This window comes from Coffea eugenioides, chromosome 10 (assembly GCF_003713205.1).
Source record: "Coffea eugenioides isolate CCC68of chromosome 10, Ceug_1.0, whole genome shotgun sequence".
NCBI lineage: Eukaryota > Viridiplantae > Streptophyta > Magnoliopsida > Gentianales > Rubiaceae > Coffea > Coffea eugenioides.
The window spans coordinates 5,029,100-5,054,407 of record NC_040044.1 but is presented as its reverse complement, the minus strand read 5'-3'; the positions used below and the strand labels follow the sequence as shown (position 1 = coordinate 5,054,407).

Genomic DNA, 25,308 nt, shown 5'->3' with positions numbered 1-25,308 from the left:
AGAATGTCATTAGCACCGTGTGAATCATAGGGCAACTTGCGATGACTTAGTAGCGCTAGAGTACAAAGCATCTTGAAAAAAAGTCTTGACTGAAATCCATCAGAAATTATAATTGCAAAGTGGCACATCGTTCTTACGTAAACCATTTCTGCCTCTGCTATTAATCCAAAAAAAAAAAAAAAAAAGGAAGAAGAAGACATGAAAAACCGGTTCGAAATGAATACCAAATAGACAAGTATGACTAAAACTGAAAGGACAATTTTCAAGTATGTAATTGAGATCCCCGCACTCAAATTTTGCCTGTCTAGCACGAATTCTTCTTGGTTAAGCATTCTTCTGCTCAAAATGGGGATGAGATAAGAACAAAAAAAAAAAAAAACACTACGCATCCAAGCTGGAGGGAAATTACAGGGACAGAGCAGTCCATGAAGAGTTTGCATGAATATCCATGGAGACTAAAAGGGTTTGTTTAGTAAACTCCCACAACACCATTTCTTTTTTCAACCAAACCCCAAAAAGGAAAAAAAAAAAAGGAAAAATGAAGAAAGAAACAAAATGCCTTTTAGTTGCTTTAGAAAAATTTTAGAGCAGCATTTTATTTGAGACAAAGAAAAAGGTCAAAAAAGGTATTCAGGATTTTTCAGAAAATTCTACCATTCCTGTTACTACCAAAACTTACAAAAAATTTGGCATGGAGCCCTTGTTTTGTAGCAGCACATCTGGTATGTATCCAATTACCATATTTCGGTGACCCTTAGCGTACTAGTGGTTACAGTTTTTCTCACAAAGGGTAAACATATATATAGACTGAATCCAGGCACTAAATTGATGAAACAAGAAAGTGTTAAACATTAGAAATCCAAGACGAAAACAAATCCTACCAAAGCAAATACCAATCTAGGAACAATCCTAAATAGAACTCTATGCAAAGCCTAAACAATTATTTAAAGAATCTACAAAACAACCAAAGCTAAGAGTTGTAACTAAAACAACTCTTAAAATATCATGTTTGGAAGTTGATAGGGACTTGGAATGATCCATCGTTATTACCCACAATGATTTTGTGTACTCCAGATGCCAAAAGCTTATAACCTTTGTAGTCGACCAGCTCCAAGCTCTTGCAAACATTGAAATCGAAGTGAGTACTTGTGCTCTCCCCAGCTGCAACAAAAACTTTGCTAAATGCGATGATTTGTTTGATAGGAGCATCAACAATGCTTCTTGGCGGAGACCAGTAAACGAATACAACCTCACTACCGTCCTTTTCCCCAACATTTGCTACCTCGACATCGAAACCAACAGTCAAACTGTCGCACTGGTGACCAAGATCGTCAATCAAAACTCCAGGGCACGAGGGCTTGGAAGCACCCTCTGTGTAATTGAGATCACGACATTTCTGAAACTTATTCAGGGGGATATCGAATGCTATGTTTGGAGCTGTCAAGCTGAGCCCAAACGTTGTATAACTTAATCCATATCCAAATGGATACACAGTAGAGCCATTGAAAAACTTGTAAGTTCTGCCAGGATAGTTTAAACTGTCGAGGGGCCTCAATTGTAATGATGTCATCGGTATCAAATCCACATAATCCTTCTCATACCATGTTAGGGGCAGCCTTCCACCTATTAAAAGAGATTTTAATTGCATTAAAAAAAATTATGCAAATCAGTATTGAATTACCAAAACAACCAAGTGTTGTAGTGAGTGTAATGGACTTGGTATATATATACCGGGGTTATATTTTCCAAAGATGACATCTGCAATGCCATGGCCACCTTGCTCTCCAGGATAACCAGTCCAAAGAATTGCTTTGATGTTTGGATTCGCTTTGGCAAAGGAAATATCAACACCACCCGCTGATATGATCACGAGGACGACCGGACCTTTGGATGCCGATGCAACTTGATTTATAAATTGAGTTTGATTACCAGGTAGGAGAAGATCTTCTCTGTCCAGTTGCTCTGCCTCAACTGTTAAATCCAGTCCTGCAACGATGACAGTAGCATCCGCGTCTTTAGCTGCTTGTATTGCTGGAGAAAATGAGCTGCCATTGTTGCATGAAACATCAGCGCAGTCGATTGCATATAACACATTCCCAATACTTTGTTTAAACGCATCCAGTGGACTGGTATATCCACATGGAATACCTGCAAAACATAAAGAATTTCATGCAGATATATCAGACATGCAATTTTTTTTTTAATAAAAAAAAATTAAAAGTCTTAAATTAAATAAAATTTATAAATTTTTTCATTTTAACTTCTTTCATACGTACCATGATAATTGCCGATCATAGTTGTAGTAACATTAGCATGTGGCCCAACCAATGCAATGCTTTTAATGTCTTGTCCATTCAATGGCAGAACTGCATCGTCATTTTTAAGTAGAACCATTCCTTGCCTAGCAGCCTCAATGGCTAAATTACGGTGGCCTTCGGAACAAATGTCAGCCTTGCCAAGGCTTTCAAATTGTGGACTACCATCAAAGAAGCCAACTCTCATAAGGACAACGTAGAGGTTCTTTAAAGCTTTATCAACATCTGCTTCCCTAACTTTCCCTTGCACTACTGCATTGCCTCCATATTTTGTATAGTACGCTCCACAGTCCAAATCCAAACCTTAAGTAAAAATAAATAAATAAATAAATAAAATGCCCAATAAGAGGCAACAAAAATCAACAGGGAAAAAGGGTTCATTTAAAGATTCCTTTTTTTTGGAAACATGAAATAAAAAGCCTAGAAAGTTATCGTACATAGGAGAGAAAACATATTTCCGCTGCTATAATTTGTGTTCGGGTAGATTCTAATCAAGTATAGAACGTTAATTTATCGGAACTGTTGTTCAATATTTTGAAATCTATTATTAACAAAAGAAAAACCAGACAATCAATAGCAACGTTAATCTTTTTCTTTTTCCTCTTTTTTTTTGTTCCCTTTTTTCAGTTTTGATAATCATAAACGGAACCGGTGTGCTGCAAAAAGTGTACTATTATCAAGGAAATGGGTCATTCCTGTTTGGTTTCTTTTTCAGGAGATAAATTCTTCTTCGCCAAACTACACAGATTTCTTGCAAAAACTGAAAAAGCAGTTGCTTTTTTTTTTAAACAGTTGCTGTTTTCATCCTTGATGAATTTAATAAATATAGCCCACTAATCTTCTTTACCTGAATTTCAATGTTCAAACTTCTAAACTGCTAACCTTCACATTTTACCTTGCGGGACTGTCTTCTTTACCATATTGAATTGATGATGACTTTTTTCACATCACTTGATTTATTTTTCTGCATCATTTTTTCCTTGCTTCCTTGTCGACAGCTGTAAGCTGCTTTAGGATACGTTGGTTACTGGTTTCTACTTGTTTCCAAAATAACACATCAACCCCTACTTATTTTCAAAATTGAAAGAGTAAATGAACAAACAGTTGAAATACAGCTAAAATAACAAAAGTATAAATTAGGCTACAACTACCAACCTGCTTTCAAAGCCTGAGCAACAGCCGCCTCAGGAGTATCATTGAGCCATTTGTGATTCTTGTACATTACCTCAATAGAATCACAATCAGAAACGATGTACCTAAATTTTTTTTTTTGAAGGAAAAGAAGTAAATTATGATTGTCCTAATTGAAGATAATATAAACCCATGGTCACAAAAATTCAATTTCCAGGTCTTATGATGGTCAATACCCGTGAAGATTCCACTCCTTTCTTATGGTGTCAAGGAGAAGTCTCCGATCTGCACATGCAGGGATGCCGTTGATGCGATTATAAGAGCACATAACACTAGAAACATCACCGTCATTGATGCACATCTCAAATGGCTTCACAAATGTTTCCAGCATGTCTTGCTCCCTCACCTTCGGAAGAGATAAAACACAAAATTAAAATAAGCAACATGATGCCCAAAAATCTAATGGATTTTAGCTAAAGAATTTTAAGTTGTTATAAAACTTACTGATACATCAATGCCTTCGCGCTTAATTCCAAACCAGTTATCAACATCATATGCTGCATAATGTTTACAACATGCTGCAACCTTGAGGGGTCTAGAGTTCAAATCTGTGGTGTTTTCAGTCCCCTCAACATCTTGCAACCCTCTCACGTATGTAGAAGCGTATGTTCCGACTACAAATGGATCTTCTCCGGGTGTCTCCAGGGCTCTTCCCCATCGAGGATCTCTCACAACATTCATATTTGGACTCCAATATGTTAGTCCAGCTTGACCTAAGTTATTCATTGCTCTTGCTTCGGTAGAAACAACCTTCAAATGCAATTTTTAACCTCATTACTTACTAGTGAAAAATGGTCCAAATCGAAAAAGGGCAAAAAAAAAAATTTTTATGCCCTCTTAATTTACCTGGCCAATTGTTTTCCAAAGAGTGACGTTGAAGGATGAAACCATGGAAATAGGTGTGGGAAAACTTGTTGCACCAGGGATGGTAGCATTGAAAAAGGTTGCCGTATCACCGAAGTCTGATACACCATGTAATGCCTCGGACCACCAATAGTATTTTGGTAGACCAACCCTTGGCACCCCATTGGCCTGGTCTCCAAGTTGCCCCACCTTCTCAGTCAAACTCAATCTATCTACCAAATCTTTGGCTCTAACCTCAAATGGAAGTGATTTATTGCAGTAGCCAAAATATTCCATATTTAAGCCAAGGTCGTTAAATCTTGATGGATGGCAAACGTAGGTGTAGGTCTGGGTTACATGGGAAGACTGAGAATCATCCATTCTCGGTGTGGACAAAAGAATTTTCTTGGCAGTCGCAACATAGCAGAGAACTGACAAAAAGAGAATGGAGTGAAGTCTTGCCATTGTAAGTGATAATTGAACGCCACTGCAAATAGCCCCTTGATATAGACATGCAAGATAGAGCTGGAGGATATTATGCAAATGTCGTTAGCTTAATCTGGATATTAGATCCATATGCATATCTTAGTTCTCGTTAGATACTGTGAATAATAAGATTTATATGCATATCTAAATATATCTATCTGTCTAACCGCAGAATAATTATCTCATTATAGATTACTCTTCACATTATTAATCTACTTGGGAGATTTATCACCCAAATGATTAGCCTAATACTAGTGTGACACTGGTTTCTATAGATACTTTTACGTAAACTACAAAATCCTGAAGTTGGGATATCCAAATCCGGCTGTTATTATATGACAAAGAGCCGTTACCATTTCCCACTCATGTCTGTTGAGTTATTTAGCATATTAACTCGTGTACAAAAAATTTCCAAATTAATATAATTTCAGTTGATAGTCATTTCTAATGCTGTAATTTTAATTCTCAGTCCATTTACGTCTTTTTTTTTCTTTTTGGTGTCACAAAGACTTCTAATCTGGTTTTTTTTTTTATCCTTCTCTCCTCCTCATTTTTTTTTTTTTTTTGACACCCCATTTGGATACATTCACTTAGCGGCTGATTTTCCTGACAAAAAGTGCATGCACAACTTAGTTTTGTGCTAGCTTTATTTCTTTTTAACTTCAGTTTATCTCCTCTTTGTTGATTGCAACACGAGGAATAGAGGATTGCTATTTTTTTTCATGTATATCGGAAAGATACAACGTCGTTGATACAGCAAGGAATGAGCCCAGGAAGATGGTTGCTAATTGCCATGCACCTCTGAAGTTTCGTTGCATTATCTTTCTCTGCATTTTACCGTCTGTTAGTGATAGCACTAGTACCTCACTTGGCATTTCAGTGTTTAGTTAAGGCTGGATTGTCTCTTTTGTAGTTTTAATTGTCTCTTCTTTCGTTTGATCCTCCGACATGAATTTTGATTTTGTAGATGTCATTTTTTTTCGCATTATTAACTGGTGCCACATTTGATGGATGCCCAAAATGTTCTAGGATATAATCCCAAGATATCCCATGATCAATCAGTTTCTTAAAGTTCGTTAATAATACCATCTCAAATGAACAAATCACATGTCTATAAGACTATATAAAAGAGAACTAATCAATCAAGGAGAGGACTCGAATAATTGTTTAAGTTGATTTATTATAAATAAACCTATGACAAGGGAATGGCACATTTCTACGATCGAGAATGTAACTAAATGTCTTCCTAGCTACAACCAAAGCATTAGTCAATAAAAGATACACAATTTAGGGAGAAGACTATTTAACCCAAACTACAGATCAGATGCCCTGGTTTTATTGATAACTAGCTAATTATAAACCAGCAATGGAAAAAAATTAAATTAATTCCCGACGATTACTCTAAATTAGTAGATAGTTAACATGAACCCTGAACATGACAGTGAAACAAACTTTGAAGACAACTAAATGATAGGTCTAGCGAATTTCCGTCTTTCTTTGTTACAAATATGTAGTAACTCATACTTGTTTAATCAATTTCTCAAACATGGCTGAATAAGTAATTTAAATGAACACTTGGTGCCTCTAATTCTGAATTCCTCAAGAAATTGTAGAACTGAAACCAATCTTTTTATTTTTATTTTTTTTTGGTGTGGCATAACTTTAGTGTCTCATGATAAATCAATCTTTTGCTAACTTTAGTGTCTCAACAAATTTTTTTTGGTGTGGCATAACTTTAGTGTCTAATGTTCATCTTTTGCTAAGATAATTCAATCATCAGCCACCTTATCAAGAGCAGAATCTGTTGGCTCTCATAGAAATACTGAGTTATGCTTTTAATCTCAGGAGGGAACAAGGCCAACGGTATAAATTCTTTTAATTACAAACTATTGATACTTATCCAATAAACTCGATCTTCATACTATTCAATCATGAGAATTGAGAATTCTGCATGCATATCAATTCATTACTATTGCACTCATATCAATTCATAACTAGTGTTTGAAGGGTGGTAAAGATAGAGGGATTATAAGGGCTAAAACACTTATTTGAAAACCCGATGGCTGCAGCACGTACTTGAGAACTCAATTTATGCCAGGCAAAAAAACTACCAAAGATTTCATTCATGCATGGTTAAACTCGGAGCTTGTAAGTATATGTTATTGTACAACTACAGGAGTTTGTGTGGTAATTTTTTGTGTCACAAGTTCAAAAATTTTAGAACATTAATTGGAATATCAAACGTTTATAAACTCAAATACGAATCAGCATCTATGTTATTTATATCAATGGAAAAAGGAATACCAATTAATACCACCCTAAGCAATCAATTCCAAAGTAGTAGCCTAACTAAAAGATAATTGCAATACAGCAATGGCTACCTAAACATCTCTAATAAGCTGCTAACAAAAAAAAAAAAAAAATTAAACTCCTAATCCTCCTGGTTGAACACATATTCTTCGATCTCGATGTGAAGAGGGAATGAAGCATCGTTCTCTCCAATCACAATGGTATGCTCTCCAGAAGCCAAAATATTATAACCTTTGTAATCTATCAGTCCCAAATTCTTGCCGGCGTTCAAGTTGAATTTAGCCTTTACGCTTTCTCCGGCAGGTACAAAAACTTTCTCGAATGCAACCAACTGTTTGATGGGAGCATCAACAATGGCTTGCGGAGGAACCCAATAGATCAAGAGGGACTCACTACTATCCCTTTCCCCAACATTTGCTACCTTAACCTCAAACTCAATATTTAGATTGTCAGAGTTGATATCATCAATCAAAACTCCGGGGCATGCAGGCGCTTTAGCACCATCAGTGTAATTGAGGTCACGGCAAAATTGAAACTTGTTCAGCTTGATGGACAATGATCTCGTTGTTGTTACCACGGAATGCTTAAATGTGGTATAACTCAGCCCATGCCCGAATGGATACACAGTTGAGCCACTGTAAAACTTGTAGGTTCTACCCGGATAATTCAATTCCTTTACTGGCCTCAATGGCATTGATGTCATTGGTATCTGGTTGACATAATCGTTCTCAAACCATGTAAGGGGCAATCTTCCAGCTACAAATAAAAATTGCAAATTGTATTAGTAAGATAAGATTCGACTTTTGGCTTAATGATGTTTCATATCATGATAAACAAAAAAAAAGTATTAGCATTTTAGAAGGAAAAAAAAAACAGGCGTACCAGCATTGTATTTCCCAAGTATAACATCTGCAATGCCCTGGCCACCTTTTTCTCCAGGATATCCAGCCCAAAGGATGGCACTAACTCTTAAATTATTTTTGGAGATAGAAATGTCAACACCACCGGCAGATAGGATTACCAGAATAATAGGAGTGGTGGATTGCCTTGAAATTTGATCTATTAATTCATATTGATAACCAGGTAGTAGAAGATTTTCCCTATCAAGGCTCTCAGCCTCAACTGAGGTATCTATTCCAGCAACAATGATGACAGCATCCGCTTTTTTAGATGCTTGGACTGCTGGGAAAACCAAACTATAATCTCTACAAGCAACATCTGGACAGCCTGGTGCATAGTACACATTATCATTCCCATAAGCTTGTCTGAATGCATCCAGTGGGGTGGTATATTTGCATGGTATACCTACACACAAACACAAATCAACAAAATTATGCAAATTAAGAAAGCATTTGTAGGGAAAAAAAAATCAATCTCTATGCAAATTAAGAAAATAAAAAAATAACAATGCTTGATTTTGTTTGTATTTCAACAATTACCAGCATAATTGCCAATCATAACTTTAGTGGCGTTGGCGTGTGGCCCAACCACGGCAACTTTTTTAACTTTCTGAGCATCCAATGGCAAAGTATTGTTATCATTCTTGAGTAGAACCACTCCTTCGCTGGCAGCTTCAATGGCTAAATCAATGTGGCTTTGAGAGCAAATGTCATCCTTGCCCAGCTTTTCAAACTGTGGACTGCCATCAAAGTGTCCAAGCCTGAAAAGGACGATGTAGAGGTTTTTCAAGACTTTGTCTATGTCTGCTTCCCTAACTTTTCCTTGGTTTACTGCATTGGCACCATACTTGGTATAATATTCTCCACAATCCAAATCCAAACCTGAAATGACAACAAAAACAGAAAGAAAAATGTTAATTACTCACAAAAAAAGCCAAAAAAATAAAATGGGACTTGAAATTATTAAAACAAGAATATTAGATGGCACTGAAAAATGTGAATAGAACAATCTTACATAGGACTTACAATTCTTCACACAACACTATTACAACGTTTCAAAATTGGAGCTGTACACAATGTTAATACAATTTTTAGGCATATTTACAAAGTATCAAGAAAAGAGCAATAAAATAAACAAAATCTTTTGTGGATGTTAATGAAACATGTCTATGTCAATCTAGATCTCATCCTACATTCTTTACATTTTTAATCATGAGAACTAAGTTATGTATGTCAATCCATTTTTCAGTTAGTAGTAGTTTCTGCCTTATTTATATCTTAACTAAAATGCGATGAAAGGAAAGGATAATTAGATGGGATAATTAAACAAGAAGGTAGAATAATGGAGTAAATGGTAATAAAAGAGCACAAAAGTAAAGCAACACTAGACCAACCAGCTTTTAGAACTTGAGCCATGGCGTCCTCTGGCGCATCATTGAGAAAATGGTGCCTGTTGACCATTACATCGATAGAATCACAATCGGAAACAATATACCTGAAAAATAAAGAGAAAAATCAGTAGTCAGTCTTGATAATTGTCATTGCAGATATCATAAAAACCAAAATCATGTTTGTTAAGGCTGAAACACAAAGTTTGTGATGTTGAATTAATACCCATGAAGATCCCACTCTCCTCTAATGGTGTCATGTAGAAGTCTGTGATCTGCACAAGCAGGAATGCCATTGATTCGATTGTAAGAGCACATAACACTAGAAACATCGCCGTCTTTAACACACATTTCAAATGGCCTCACAAACGTTTCAATCATATCCTGCTCTCTCACCTTGCAAGTCAAAATAACACATCAACAAACAAACAATAAGCAACTAGTTACGTTCTATAAAGTATATATACATGGAGTACATATCGATGTCCAAAATTTCTATGTTGTTTACAATTTACCTCTGCATCAAATGTTTCACGTACAACTCCATACCAATTGTCAACATCATATGCTGCGTAGTGTTTACAGCACGATGCAACTTTGAGGGGTCTAGAATTCAAATCTGTAGTGTTTTCAGTGCCCTCAACATCTTGCAATCCTCTCACGTAGTTGGAGGCATATGTCCCAACCACAAAAGGATCTTCCCCAGGTGTCTCCAAAGCTCTTCCCCAACGAGGATCCCTCACAACATTGATATTTGGACTCCAGAATGATTTCCCAGACTGACCAAAATTGTTCATGGCTCTTGCTTCCGTAGAGACAGCCTGTAATGCAACTTAATTTAGTACATCAAAAGTATTATGAAATTTTCGAAAGAAAGAAAATCTGCAAAATGAATTACTGTGCTTTTATAGTGAAGTACAATTATTCATTAGTTATCTATTGATTTATTCAAGACCAAAATGCACCTGGCCAACAGCTTTCCAAAGCGACTTGTTGAAAGATGCAGCCAAGGTAATCGGGGTGGGGAAACTCGTTGCACCAGGGATATTGTCATTGAAGAAGGTTGTATTGGTGCCAACGTCGGAGACACCATGCAATGCCTCGGACCACCAATCGTAGGCCGGTAGCCCAATTCGGGGGACTCCAGAAGCTCTATTACCAAGCTGCTCCACTTTCTCCTCCAATGACAACCTATCTATGATGTCTTTCGCCCTTACTTCATAAGAAAGTGATTTATCACAGTAGGTGAAATGCTCGATATTCAAGCCAAGGTCTTTAAATCTTTGTGGATGACAAGCATACTTGTATACCTGGGTTACTGGTATCCCCGTATCATTGACATATAACATTCTAGCTGTAGCAGCAACAGGAGCAACAGAGCATAGAGTGAATATTGAAAGAATGATGAAGCAAAGCTTTTCCATTTTTTCACTGTATCAGATGAACTCAGGCTACCTATCTATGATGACATAGACGATGCTCCTTTAAATACAAGTGGATGGGAGGGTTAAACTAATTCTCGTCTAGGATATCCAGAAATGGATGGGAGGGTTAAACTAATTCTGGTATAGGATATCTCACGTATTTTTTACCAGTGTCTAGAATAATATCACTATTTTTACCAGTATCTATAATAATATCACGATGAATATAATAATTAAATCATGAAACTTGTGGTTAACAAAACCAATTCAAAATATTAGGTTGTATTAGATTACGTAATTAGGATTCTTGGAGGAATTTCCTAGGCTAATCGGTCAAGTGTTGTGCTGATCAATAGGTGTGATAACTGGATATCCTTTGCATGCATGATTGTGTACCTAAATTCTGAAAAATATTATCATATCTGGATTTAGATAAAATATTGATAATCAATCTGGTATAAATCAGATAGTGTTGTTGACGGTTAGTATGTCGCTGAAGCAAACGATGGGATTCTCAACGATATCTTATCTCAAATCTTGTAGACTCAGTCAACGGGGAAAAACCTAGTACTAATTATTTGGATTGAGAATGTGACACATCTTCAATCTTAGTTAATAAGATTAGCAGTCTGCATAATTCCTTTAATTTGTGGTCAATATCAGTTTTCCTTTATCGGGTTCGTTGGTCCAGTGGAACAAGGACCCTGCAAAAATTTTCACGGCTAACTCAATAGCAATGGAAATGCTTTATTGATAAGTCCTTCTCTGCCATACATATGAAACAACAAACTTCAAGAAAAAGCTTTCTTTTTTCAATGGAAAATTCTCCAAAGTTGAAATATCCTCTTGCCGAAGTCCTGCTGAGTTTAAATTGCAATTTTTTCCGCTTAAACAACAACTCACAATATTTATGACCTCTGACATTTTCATTGCAAAAGACGAATGAATATCTTGGACAAACACGAGCCATTTTGTTTTCAAGTGAATTATGAGCAGCAACTGTGACTTGCGATGAAACCATGACAGAAATCATTTTGTAGGTGATGATTATTTGCAATTAGCATTCATGAGAATGAAAGACTAGATGAGCAGATTAACATAGAAAGTTAATTAGCATCCAAAGTCAAGAATATGTAATTTTGTATGGGAATGGAGGGGCTAACAATTGGATGCTCATAATTTGAGTTGTTATGGATTAGTGGTGTAGATATTAACATTAATAAATGATTAGAAGTACACACTAATTATAGCATTGTACGAGTGCAACACCAATTAGCCATTTTGTTTTCAAGTACCATTTTCTCCTAGACAAGTACTGCCACCTCAATAGGCCCAACATAAGTGAATACTAAACTTGCCGTTTTAATTCGCAATAGATCTTCTGTCTCATACCTTGTCTCACATCCTGTCTCACTCTTTATAATCTTGGCAAGTGTTCCTTGATAATACAATTGCGCTTGTGTTTATATCCACATCTTCTGCTAAGGATAATACGACTGTGCTTGTGTTGAAGCTAATTCGGTGGTATTTCAAAAGGAATAAAAAGAAATCAATGGTCTAAATACCTCTTGGAATCAACCCTTAGCCATATGAAATTAGGAGAAAACTTGACACCTCACATTGCCAATCTACTGTCCAAACCTGAATCAATATTATACAAGATGCCTAAATACAAAGCATCAACATGCGATGCTAAAAATAGATAACGTCTTCTGAATCAATTTCGCACGATGTTTTTCACTCCAGAATATGCAATATGTCAATTGGTTGTCGAGTAACTACAATAAAAGCTTCTTAATGGTCTCTCCAAAGTCCGTTTTTCAACTTGGAGTATTAATTGGTTTTGCTTCCAGACTTCATCGATGAACCTGATTACAAGGAAGGTGGTTAGTCAGAGATGCAAAACATGGAAATTCCTTGTATAATCAGACCCCACAGAAAATACTCTTTAGCATGGAATTCCAAATATATATCAGTTCAAAAAGACCATTAACTCCCATAGATGAGCACTAGACCTTACGCTTTATTGAAAGATAACAAAGTGAGAGGCCCTGTTTCCGGGATGCAATGAGGTAGACATAAGACAAGTCAGGCTAAACTGGATACACCAGCTCTGTGCTAAGCTGACATTTCGTGGGGTATCTATGGCATTTGAAGCAGTTATCGGATCACCAAAATAAAGGCAAACATTACTTATGACTGCAGGATCACTCGGAACAAGATAACTTATGCTAAAAAGACAAGGCAAGCCATGGTGAATTCCAACCACGGTAACAATCTAACAGAACTTCCAGATGAACTTTGTAAGGTAACCAGATAAATAGATCAAGCAAGAACAGGCTTATGGTCAAAACGGAAAATTAGATAGGATATTGAAACAAGAATGTAGGACAACGTTCTCCTCTGTTTTACTTTCTCCTGAGGCACTCACTGACTCGTAACATGAACCAACAATAGCATCTATAGACTATATGCATGTGTAAAGGAATGAAATTCAGCTTGAACTACTACCACATCAATAAGATACCGCAAAGACCTTGTTAAAGTTAAAATTTCTAATATCTCTAGCACGATTAGTGGCCCATTATTTCAATTAAATTTCTCCCAAATCTCTATCCTCATCAAGGCCATGCAATCGAAACTTAAAAGATGAAAAACACAAGTAATCCAGCATGAAAAACCCAAACAGGAAATCACCTGAGTTGTCCCATTTGAGCTGCATAGCTTTCCAGAGGTTCCCCCTTTTGGCATCCAAACAAGACCACCATCTCTTGACTCTCTACATCTCCCCGACCGCCCACCACGTAGCCACTTGGTTGCTGTCAAGTTTCCCTCTCTGTTGTCATTTAGTGACAAAGCCTTAAAGTCTCTTCTAATATTTGGCCTCAAATTATTTGAAACCCTCTCCTTATATGCACATCCTTCTTGAATCCCTCTTCTAGTCCTCCCCCTCTGAATCTGGTCACCATTCCATTCGCTTTTACCACACAAAGCTTTCTCCTCTACCTCCTTATCTTTTCCCTGTCCCAATTGTACCTTACTACCCTCCTCAGAAACTCCTTCTTTCCTATTATTATGGAAATTTCCCCGATAATGACCTCTAAACCTCCCTTGACTGTGTTTGCTCCCATTACCAACTAAAACACCCTCCTGTACCACATTTTCTGGCAGCACCTCCACCATACTCACATTTGCTGCTTGGGCGATTCCTGGAGCTTGATCATCAGCAGTTAACAAATGTACAGGAACTTCCTCCTTATGCTCATCATTTTCCGGCGGCATTTCCACCATACACCGACTTAAACTTCCTCCCATTCCGCAATCATCATCACCATTTCTCCTGCAAACTCCTCCCCCAAACGCCTCGTGATCAATGCATTTCTCGCCACCTATACTGACGACATTCACTTGTTTTCCCCTGTTTTCCTCATCCACTGCCTCTAGGGGGCGCACACCCAAGTTTTCGTCGGCCCTTCTATCATCCCCGGTGGTATCATTTCTCTGCAATTCTCCCCAATTAGACCCCTCATCTTTCCATCGACCATTTTCTCCGCCGGAATTTCTCATATTTTCGTGTTCTCTTCCAGTTGGGGCCCCAGCCATCATCCTCATCTTGGACTTACCCCGGTTGTAGTACGTCTTTTGCTTCCCCTTAATTCTGTTCTCCATTACTCTGCTATCAGCTCTTTCAACCCTCAAAAAAGCTCCCCGTTTCGACTCCCTATCCTCGGCCCCAATTCCTCCCGGACGATTTCCATCCCCTAATACGCGCCTCCGAGGCACATAAATCTCCCTTTTACCCTCAATTCTTCGCTCTCCATTTTTGCTCCTCTGTCCATCAAACTCTTCCTTCAGCTTTTCCGGTCGTTGTTGATTCTGGGATGATGATGTTGTTGTTGTTTTCCCTTGTTGATGCTCTTTCTTTTCCTGTTCTTGCTTTTGCTGCTGCTGCTGCTGAAGCCATCGCTCTTGGAGCTGGGTCAGGGAGACGTAGTTAGAAGGCAATGATGGGTACTTTTTCCTCCTGATCTCCTCTTCTTCTTCAGTGGTGGCGGCACCGACGACCTCCATCTGGGAATTCTCAATCATCCAAAAATCGCACAAACAACACAAAGAACTCCATGGCTGCCGGCGACGAATCCAGTATATTTAATTGAATATCCTTTGAACTGAGTCGAAAAACAAACATGATTTGTTGCAGAAGAGCCCTAGTAATACGGTTGAACTACTACGTACCTCAGCTGGGATATTGCTCTGAGCTGAGAGGAAAAAGAGGAAAAGCGAAAAAAGCAATAAAGATGACAATCAATAAAAAGTTAAAAACTGAAAAAGCAAAAAGACGGTTTTCCTTTGGAAATAAACAATTGCAAGTAAGGTCCACCAGTCTCTCCCAAGTCCCAACCCGAGTTGACTCGAATTCCAGCGACGACTATGCGACTCAAGAGTTGGGCTTGAGAGAACTCACAACTAAATTTTGGGTTCTTAAGACTTTTGGGTTCAATTTAACTATTGGGTTTTCAAGACCCTTTTTTTTATTGTCAAAAAGGTTTTCAAGACTTCCAGTTTGGGCCAACTTTTGGGTTTCAATGAAGTTTCTCTACAGTAGAGCCACCATTGAAAATCAAGCGTGCCTCTAATAAAAGCCTTTGAATTGCGAGTTTTCGCAGAAAAATCGCAATATTCGTTGTGAACATATTTTTCAATCACATTTTTATTTTACATACATCAAATCATTACAATACATTTTTAACAAAACTCTTAAAAATAGCAATCAAAGGAGGGTGTTTTTGGAACTTCCAATACGGAGCTGGAACTGCAATAAAACTTGAGTAAATTCACTTTCTGCATTTGTTGGTGTTTAATGCTGATCCTTTCCACTTTCTGCATTTGTTGGTGTTTAAGATTGGTCCCTTTGCAATGCCTGCAACAGCTAACTCGTCAGGTATAAGGTCCAGTGGACATTTTCTGATTGTACATCCTTCGTAATGATATATTGATCAACCAACTCATCCCTGTAATACCCTTCTTGGACTGTTTAATACACCCTCTAGAATTAGTTCTCGACTCATCAAGTAGCTTCACCAAATTTTTTTTTTTTTTTTTGGGGGGTAGAAACCACCTTTTTTTAGCAGGCAACTTATGGTAGAAAGCAACGTCAAGACAGATTGAATTCCATCTCTAAAAAATGGTAATAAAATAACAGAATTTTAGGATGACTTTTTAATGTATCCAGATAGGTAGATCAAGTGCGAAGCGCTTATTGACAAATAAAAAGAACATTAGTTAGGGGTATTACAAGAAGAATGCGAAGTTGAACCTGCAATATTCTCTCTTTGTTTTACATCCTCCGAGGCACTAACCGAATTGTACTATTCAAGAATTGCATTTATATGTATGTTAAGAAAGGTAATTCAGTTTGATCTACTACAATACTGCAATGACCTTGTTAACATTTCTGATTTCTCTAGCACTGTCAATAGCACATTTAATTTTACCAATCCGTTCTAACTGGGTACGTTGAATCTATTTCTTGATTGTAAGAGAAAATTGCCTGTAATATTCTTAAAATGCTAAACTGGCATTGGTTATTAAAGCGAGGCTCACTTCAGATTGGCCTTTTGATCAGCGCTCTTAGTCACGTTCCACGCGTAGCTCTTGTTTGCGATGTTCAATCATCTTCCTCCAATCGAATGCATGCAGTAGAATCCCAACCCCATTACCATTAGCCCTGCCCATTTTCCATCATCCTTTCCAAGGTAAAGCCATTACAAGAGTTACAGAAATGGCTGCGTCAATGGCTTCATCCCACAGTCCAAATTTTGTTTCTACAACGAGGTTTGCATAAAATGTCAATTTCTAAGTCCACATACAATTCAGACTTAAAAACTGATAATCTCGTAAAAATTAAACAAAAGTTGCTGTAGAAACAAACTATGTGCGCTGTCTGTGGCAGCATGATTTGGATTAACCTTGTATACATTAACAGCGTATAAATTAGTACTTTTGAATGTATATTATTTAAATTTAAATTTCGTTTTCTTATATACGTATTAGGGTGCTAATGATACATTGTTCAATGCTCACAAAATTAATCCATATAATTTTGTACAAATTACGTATAACCTTTCTATGGTTTTGCATAATACCAAACTGACTCCCCTAAGATTTAAAAATAGCCACATAATCCCGTTATAATGTAAGTGAAAAATGGACGGAATACATAATCAGCTACGAGCAATTAGACCACGCACACTCTAAAGGTGCATCTGATTAAATCATAATAACCACTTAATTCCCCTATAATTTGCATAAATATCCATTTTACCTCCTGTGATTTTTACAATTATCTATGTAATCCCCTTATGATTTTGTAGAAGGTGCTAAGTCAAGATTTGATTTATCATTTAAGTAAGAGCACTATTGGTATTTCAACTAATAACGTTACATAGACCATTCCATTAAATTTCCAGTTTACATGAAACCATAGAAAGGTGAAGTGGATATGTTGAAACATTATGAGGGTTGTGTGGCAATAAATGAAACTACGGGGGGTTATTAGTATTTTACCCCTATAATTTACCTTCAAAAATTCATTTTTGGGGATAATAAAAGGTGAACGCTACAGGTCAAAATCCTATTTACAATCCAATTTGTGTTAAAATTATAGAATTACCCCTTTCAAGTGTAAATTGCATTAGGACTAGAGAAAATCAAACATTAGATCCAAAAATTAGCGTGTAAATAAGATCCAGGCCGTAACATATTAACGCCAGATATTTGAGAAGGATAAAATTGTAAACTTGGAAGGCCTGCTCAAAACAAGTCACTGATGGCCGATAGGTGTAAACCATGCACGGCATCCAACAGCACACGCGTTACGGTAACAAAGGAGCTTTTCCTTCGGTGCGATGAGACAAAAGGCCACCGCTGGACAATTAGTAACAGCCTCCTCAACTCTTTTTCTCGGCCTCTTTTTATCTCATCACATCAGTTATGTGTGTCAAAACAAATATTTATTGTTGTGTAAACAAACTGGTGAACTTGTGACAGATAGACGCCGGTAGCCATCTTCAAGACCCAAAAAGCAGGGCAGTGAAAAAACACAAGAAAATTTGGAACATGAGATTAGCTCATCCAAGATTTTAAGGCTTGTTTGGTTTATGAGATTGTGAAGAATTGGGTTACAGAGTTTCTGTTATCCACATTTAGTTGATTTTTCTTTTTTGGTGCAAGTTATTATGAAATTAATAAAATGATAAATGTGGATGTTCATTCATCTTCTCAAAATATACATTGGAATATTCATCCCCCTACAAGATTCTGATACTGACATATTAAGGCTTACGGTACTTATTTGTAACCTTGAGAATTCTGAACAAACTAGTGGGCAAAAGTATAAATTTCTCTCTCTTTCTTGACTTCTAAATTGTTTGTATCCAATATCTAATTAAGGAGCTTCTAAAAGAATTTAGAAAAATTACCTTTCATTAGCATTGAATAACAATTCAAGTCCTTTTTTTTTTCCTTGAAAATAGAGAGAAACAGACTCTTCACTTGATGATAATCTATATATACACCAGCTTTGATTAACGAATAATGTTTCGTTTCTCAGTAATCGAAACGTTAGGTCGAGTCTTTGGAATATCCAAACATTCCCTCCCTCGTATTATTGCCAAACAAGCGATGAAAGCCACTCTGGCAGGAATGCTAATCCAACATAATTTCTTTTGTGAAACAAACGAGCCATTAGTGGATAAGTGGACTAAACATCAATGTCCTATCCCATCCACAACCTGTATTAATTGGTCGATGATTTTGTTAGCTAAGTTCGTATATGGCTTCTTGCAAGGTTTGAATGTGTAGAACAAAATTTACCATCGATCCACCACAAAAGGACAAGAAGAAGAAAAAAAATAGTTATCATGGTACATGAACGATATGCCTACAGTCACCCTTCCCCTCTCCATCTTCTCTCTTGGAGTTTTTGAGTGTGTAACCGATGCAGCCTCTTAAGTGTAAGCATGCATGTAAGTTTAAACCTCCTCGAAATCCCACATGTCCCTATCTCTAAGTATTCTCAAACACGTACCCACCGTACACTTCCAAGTGTCTCCTAATACTTTATGTTGCCCAATTCTCATTGGTTACCTTCACTCTTAAATCAAGCTCCTCTCTCCTCCACTCACGTCCAAGTTTCCACCCAGACCCACTTCACTGCTTTCACCGAGAGCAGCAGCACAGCACCAGATCATCCTCCTCTTCCCCTTCTCTCCTCCCTTCTCTTCTCATCTTGAAATTTTGGGTCAAAGTCAGATTCAACATCAAAATTTTTGTCAAGATGATGCAAACCCTGAACCCTTATAACACAGGAAAAACTGCTGAGATAATGGCCAGGTATAGGCCTATTGCTCCAAAGCCTGAATCCTCAGCAGCCAACTGCCCCAATAATGGGGCAGATATCAATTCTTCCTTCCCTGAGGGCATCAGGAGGTCTCCTTACCTGATGAATGTTTGGGCTCATTTGCAGGCGAGGCCTACAAGGACAAGAAAGAGAGGTAGAACTGCCTTTGCACCACCTTTCATGAAAAGAACGAGGACTTGTCTTCAGGTCCTTTCTCCTTCTTATCAGGCATCACCTTCCCCTGCCAAAACCTTAGCTTTACAAGGTTTTATCCATAACCCATGTGGGCTTCCCCAGCTTCCCCTGATTCCAAACCTTGTCCCCCTCAAATGCGGGTTGGACACTCCTGTGACCACCCCATCCAACGCTGTCTCGCTCCCGCTTTTGCCATGCACCGCACCACTTTCTCTCCCAGCCAGGGTTGTTGGTGGTGATAATCAAGGGGTGATAGATTTGAACAAGGCGGCTGATTCCCCTGAAGAGGTGGATTTCATGCCCCAGTTGGGTGCGTCTGGTGCCTCCACCACCAAATTTGCTGTTATTGCACCTCAGGCCATCAGGCCTGTCGCCTCCAGCATTAGTGTGGGACGCATCTCTGAAGATCCTTTGGCTCCAAATGCAGGTAAACAAATTGTTAAGAGGGCGGAAGAAGTGGAGAAAGAAGTGGAATCTGAGGTTTTGCCTGCGATCGTTTCGGACTCGAAGAATAGAGTCCGGCTGACAAATGCGGCCTATAATGAAATGGTGGGGCAACCGGAGTGTCCTTGGCTTGATTTCACGCCATCTGGCGGTGGCGGAGGAGGTGCATGCAGGAGGATTGGTGGGGAGGTGGTGCTTGATTTTGTGAATTCTGGCTTACCAAAGACGTTAAATGGTTTCACTTCTTGGGTGAGGATTGAGTGGGGGAAAGATGGCAAGAAAAAAGTGGCGAATGCTTTCTGTGAAGCTACAAGGTTGGCTTGTGAGTCCAAGGACTACGTGTTTGTGTGGAGGTTTCACTCTGAATCTGGTTCAAATGTTTGAGTTGCATTCTGTAAACAATCTAAATGTTTGAAGCTGATCATCAAACTAATCTAAACATATGTAGTGCTGTGAGGTAGTATCAGATAACATAGCATGTATAAAAATGCAAATATTGCCATACAAAATCAGCTTTGTCGACCTTTGAGATGGAAGGTCTTCTTTGGGATGCTATACAAGTATATAAATATATCATGTGAAGTGTACTAAGATGCTTGTTTTTCGAATTCTTTCTCCTTTTCCATTCTTTTTACACTTCTCTTTCTTCAATTTCCCAGAGAATATTTTGGTCTTTTTTTTTCTTATTTGATTTTGATTCCCTTTTCCTTTTTGTCTATGTATGTATTTTTGGGCTTGGGAGTTGTTTTCGAGGAGATCAAGAATGTCAGCAAAAAAGTTTATTTAAGCACCGAAAAGCCTTTGCTAGATAATCAAGATTTGTTATTAATCTTTCTCTCTTAATGTGGCTAAAAGTCATAAGCTTGCGACTAGAGATGTCAAAATCGGTGATTAGAAGTGTCAAAATGGGCGATTTGGGCGATGTTGGATTGGTTAAAATGGGTATAAATGAGTATAAATGAGTAATTCATTTATATCCATTTAATTAGATGAGAATAAATGGATAAATCAAAAAATAAATTGAGTAACTAAATTACTTATTTATAACCCATTTATTTTAATTTTTATAAATTCATTTAAATTTAATTTTGCAAACTAAGTTATTAATTTATACCACCCTTTGCACCCATCATTAGTTTTAAATATTTACTTATAATACTGAATAAGCCTAATTATCAACTTTTTTTCCATCTGTATTTTATGTCGTAAAATTACATACTATCTAATAATTGAATAATAAAAATATAAAAATTTGAACTAAGTACTATAAAAGTTAACATAAAAACTTAATCCAAAAATTTTGAACCCCTAACATATTTGTCATGTGTAAATTTAAAATTTCATTTTAAATAAGTAGGAAAAGAGGCTAAGGCTTATCATAAATTGATAATACTGGAAAAATGAGCAAATTAACAAACTAAGAGAAAATAATGGATAAATTTAGTTAAATGGATTTGTTTGCCACCTATATTTGCCACCTACATTGATGCATTTTGCAAATCAAAAGCACAATTTTCAAATACTAGAATTTTTTTTTTTTTTGCCAGGCAAAGTATTATTCTCTTGAAATAAATCATCCAGTAGCATGAATTTCTGTGAATTCATCAACTGCATTTAGTGCATACATATCCAACGTGATCACCTCGAACACGTTTGTACCAAAATTGATTACTTATTAACTGTTCAAGGAAGTTCAAAAAACAGAACAAAAACCTTTTAATGACTTCTTCGCTGGCAACAGAAGGCCAACAATGTGAATAAGCTGGCGAGACAGCCAAGGCGATAAAATCAGGTGAGAATGAAAATGAATCTCTAAATAATAGCCCTCTTACATTTCTTAAAATCTTCTTTTCTGAATGACGACTTTTGTTTATGGTTTTGTGAAACATAAAAGAGCTAAAACCTTAAAAGGGTCCGTCTTTCATTTTTTTTTTTTTTAAATAATTCTCGGTTGTCGGCTACAAATTTACTCGAAGGCATCTGCAATAGCAACAAAATTCATTAATGGAAACTAAGATAATTAAAACCTTGATATTATCAAATTCCAAAAATTTTGGAAAGATATCATCCCGAATTTCATGATACAATCCTAAGTAATTTGGGTAGCTGTTTTTCTAGGTCATAATGTATATTGCAAGCCTACGAAATTAGGGCTACCGCCCAAGATTTTGCGTATGTAGATTTTAGGATAGGTGGAAACTCTCCCCGCGTTAGCAAAAATACATCAAAAGGGCAATTTTTTTTAATAACAAGGACAAATTCAATAGTACTGCTATACGATAACCAATGACGAATATTAGTTCTCAGGTAATTTTGTTTTTTTCCGGACGTAAAAAATATAAACCCGATTAACGCGAACAAGTGGCACCCGGCGTCCGCGATTGGTTCAACGGGAATGTGTCGTTTAATTAACGGTATTTTCATAATTTTTGGCGTGGGAGTAGCACATTTACATGTAGTTAGTTCAAAAATTCAAATTAATGCATTGTTTGACCAATACTTTAAACAACTAGTGTGAATACCCGTGTTACGCACGGTGATGACATTATTGAAAAAAATAAAAATAAAATGGTAAATAAAAAAAGGTTAAAAAATTGTACCAACACAATTAAAATGTAATATCTGTCTAACAATAGTTTGAAATATGATAGAATATGTATATCATTCAAGAACTGCCTTTTTTCGAAAGATAAATTCTGAAGAAATAATAGAAATTTATATTAGAAAATGAAGGATATATGAATCAAAATGAATGTTGTTAAAATGAAATACTTACAAATATTATGCATTTGATTTGATAATCTTACATGATGGTGCGAACACTCTTCACATAAATCAACTTTTAGTACGAAAGCCAAAATTGGTGATTTAATTAATTCTGTTGAATTTTGTGAAGTGCGTATTACAAATGAAAATGCACGATCTTTGCATGAATTGATTCATTGATTGAACAACCTATCACCATTTTTTTGAGAATTAAGTACATACGAAATTCAAAATTAGTGTATTTTTTTACATAGTTTATAAGTAGCATTATAAAAATAAATATATATCAAGAAATTCTATCTTCCTTTGTAATTCTCTAAGATAAGAAGCATTACAACCAAATACGAATCGTGCATGTCTGTCTTGTAGATTAAGATGCATGTTACCATTGGAATCTCTAATTTGTGTGTTAACATTGTACCTGTTGAAATTAAAAGTACATAAAATTAATTAACTAACAACAATGTTGACTATGTCAATACAATGCAGACCAAAGTGACAAAGAATCAGATGATGACAATCTTTTTGTGATAAAAAGCATTAACTCTTTTGGTCTAAAGGTACGGAAACTGTCATCATGACAATATCAAATACTATACATAGTTATCAAACTCCAAGAATCCAAACTAAGTCGCAAACAATTTGAAGATGTAAATTTTCTATCGTAAGAAATTTCTCATATTAAATTCCATAATTTTTGTATCTGGAGGGAACTTGGTTCCATTAAAAGTCAAATACCAACACTTGTGTCATAAGGAAAAAGATAACATAAAAACAGTAACGTACATCTATTGCTCTGACCATAAAATAAATTTTTATACTTACTGTTGCGTAATAAATTGTTATTGAATCATGAGAAAATGAGTCTAAAACGATGACCTGTTACCTAACATTTCACTTCTATTTAAAGACGAAAGACAATAACAGGAATAATCAATCGAAAATATTACATTATTGGGAATAATATTTAAAAAATAATAAAAATGCAAATGTTTAAAGACCGGAATTTCTAATTTGATGTGAACGACGTTTTAATCGGTGTAGTTGGGATTTTGTCCTTCGAATTTGATGTGAAATTTCTCATTCGTCAACGTAAAGTTACTGAAACTTTTCAAACTGCTATGTGGAATCATTGCGTTGTACGTTTCATTTTATAAATAAATGTTTCCTCCTTTGCAATCTTGCGAATTTGAAATTTAACTATCATTGAAATGCTTGTAGGTGGGCATGTTTCATGGTGAAATTAGCTTAAGTGCTAAGATGGATACCATAAAAAAGTTGAAGGAGATAATAAGTTCTTGGAAAAAACGCAAGAAAGTTCTCTTAATTGGAGTGAGCACGCAAGAAAATTGAATGAGGACGCTATGTTTTGGAAGATTTTTAATTGGAGTGGGAAAGTGGGGGAAATATAGGGAAAACGTGGGTATGATTATAGGATTTTTAAGAGCGGTTATAGAATTAGTCAAGAGATAAACATTTCTTAAATTGGAGAACTCTTAGTTGGAGTGAAAAATGTGGGGGAAATGTGGGGAAAATGTGAGTATGATTATAGGATTTGTAGTATACTCAATAATTTGATAGTATACTCAAATCACCGATGAGGTAAAGTTTGCCTAAATAAACTTTACAGTGTCCTAATTTCTTGCAAAAAAAAGCGCTAAATAGTCCTAATTGGCATTGCAAGTTACGGCAACGTGGCAGTGGCATCTAGTCCTAATTGGTTCTGCTGTTTCTTGATCATGTTGTATGCTTTCGAATTCTACTTAGCGTGTAATAATTGATAATGGCTTATTCTATTCTTTCATGATATTGGACAGGCGCAAAACCACACCAGAAGTGTGGTAAATTTACTATAAACTCCTTATATTATCTCCCCTAATTTTTATACTTTTTTTTTTAAAAATTTAAACTTTTAAAGAAAGGCTGGTCACGCAAATTAAAAAAAAAGGGACTGGTCACACATCTCATTCTTTGCCCTAAAGAACTCAATTTAGCAAATTTCTTAGAATAATGGTGAAAAAAATCATAACAATGGAGGAACCTGGGTTTTTTTTTTTTGGATCTAGAACAACCCTATTCATTTTTAAAAAATAAATAAATTGGCCATCTTACGTTCATTAAGAAAGGAAAAAATTTTTGGTCGCTGCACATGGATGTCCGACCATCCTAAAGGGAAAAAAAATTGTTCAGTTCTTGCAATTTTTTTTAGGGTTAAATATAGTAAACCGCTTAACTTTACATTTAGTTGCACTTTACCCCCTCAACTTTACATTTAGTTGCACATTTGTGATTTTTTTGAAATGTGATTGTAATTTGCAAAGCTCATTTGTAGGGGTGGTTATAGGATTAGTTTAGTGATAAATATTTCTTAATTATAAAAATGTAAAATTGTATTAAAATAGCATACGAATGAACATTTGTCTTTAATTAAGGAGTAAAAAGGATTTAAAGTATAAATAACAAACTATATACGGTTTATGAAATAGATACTGGGAAAGTTTTAAATTTTAAATTTGACTAGTGATAGGGTTGGTTATAACCCACTACTTTTTATGTATTAAAATAAATACAAAAATCTAGAAAAAAGAATGAGAAGTTTGGATGACATTGAGAGACTCTCTCTCAAAAACCCACTCTGTAATACAT

General features: G+C 36.3%; 4 protein-coding genes across 4 annotated transcripts; 1 reads left to right on the top strand and 3 right to left on the bottom strand.

The window, feature by feature from the left end:
• Nucleotides 1–1,003: 1,003 nt before the first annotated feature.
• Nucleotides 1,004–4,814, bottom strand: LOC113749314 (beta-xylosidase/alpha-L-arabinofuranosidase 2-like). Its single transcript, XM_027293002.1, has 7 exons — nucleotides 4,353–4,814; nucleotides 3,951–4,256; nucleotides 3,683–3,852; nucleotides 3,471–3,571; nucleotides 2,277–2,618; nucleotides 1,732–2,148; nucleotides 1,004–1,623 (listed from the first exon to the last, which is right to left on the bottom strand). The coding sequence occupies exons 1-7, from the start codon at nucleotides 4,812–4,814 to the stop codon at nucleotides 1,004–1,006; spliced, it is 2,418 nt and encodes an 805-aa protein (XP_027148803.1).
• Nucleotides 4,815–7,266: 2,452 nt separating this feature from the next.
• On the bottom strand, nucleotides 7,267–10,856 carry LOC113749313 (probable beta-D-xylosidase 5). Its single transcript, XM_027293001.1, has 7 exons — nucleotides 10,398–10,856; nucleotides 9,948–10,253; nucleotides 9,659–9,828; nucleotides 9,439–9,539; nucleotides 8,585–8,926; nucleotides 8,028–8,450; nucleotides 7,267–7,901 (listed from the first exon to the last, which is right to left on the bottom strand). The coding sequence occupies exons 1-7, from the start codon at nucleotides 10,854–10,856 to the stop codon at nucleotides 7,267–7,269; spliced, it is 2,436 nt and encodes an 811-aa protein (XP_027148802.1).
• A 1,595-nt stretch (nucleotides 10,857–12,451) lies between these two features.
• On the bottom strand, nucleotides 12,452–15,147 carry LOC113750212. Its single transcript, XM_027294188.1, has 2 exons — nucleotides 13,554–15,147; nucleotides 12,452–12,724 (listed from the first exon to the last, which is right to left on the bottom strand). Exons 1-2 carry the CDS (start codon nucleotides 14,943–14,945, stop codon nucleotides 12,713–12,715), a joined length of 1,404 nt encoding a protein of 467 aa, XP_027149989.1. The 5' UTR covers nucleotides 14,946–15,147; the 3' UTR covers nucleotides 12,452–12,712.
• Nucleotides 15,148–19,080: 3,933 nt separating this feature from the next.
• LOC113750139 lies at nucleotides 19,081–20,439 on the top strand. The gene has a single exon (XM_027294079.1). It carries the CDS (start codon nucleotides 19,195–19,197, stop codon nucleotides 20,278–20,280), a length of 1,086 nt encoding a protein of 361 aa, XP_027149880.1. The 5' UTR covers nucleotides 19,081–19,194; the 3' UTR covers nucleotides 20,281–20,439.
• Nucleotides 20,440–25,308: the final 4,869 nt, after the last annotated feature.

Excerpts from the sequence above, each read along its gene's own strand:
- LOC113749314 (XM_027293002.1), bottom strand. The coding sequence starts at position 4,814 with ATGGCAAGACTTCACTCCATTCTCTTTTTGTCAGTTCTCTGCTATGTT. Across the intron at positions 2,619-3,470 it reads TGCTCAGGCTTTGAAAGCAG|GTTTGGATTTGGACTGTGGA; the intron begins GTTGGTAGTTGT and ends TTTTTACTTAAG. Across the intron at positions 1,624-1,731 it reads CTTTGGAAAATATAACCCCG|GTGGAAGGCTGCCCCTAACA; the intron begins GTATATATATAC and ends CTCTTTTAATAG.
- LOC113749313 (XM_027293001.1), bottom strand. The coding sequence starts at position 10,856 with ATGGAAAAGCTTTGCTTCATCATTCTTTCAATATTCACTCTATGCTCT. Across the intron at positions 9,829-9,947 it reads GTGAAACATTTGATGCAGAG|GTGAGAGAGCAGGATATGAT; the intron begins GTAAATTGTAAA and ends TTGACTTGCAAG. Across the intron at positions 8,451-8,584 it reads TATGATTGGCAATTATGCTG|GTATACCATGCAAATATACC; the intron begins GTAATTGTTGAA and ends GTTTGTGTGTAG.
- LOC113750212 (XM_027294188.1), bottom strand. The coding sequence starts at position 14,945 with ATGATTGAGAATTCCCAGATGGAGGTCGTCGGTGCCGCCACCACTGAA.
- LOC113750139 (XM_027294079.1), top strand. The coding sequence starts at position 19,195 with ATGATGCAAACCCTGAACCCTTATAACACAGGAAAAACTGCTGAGATA.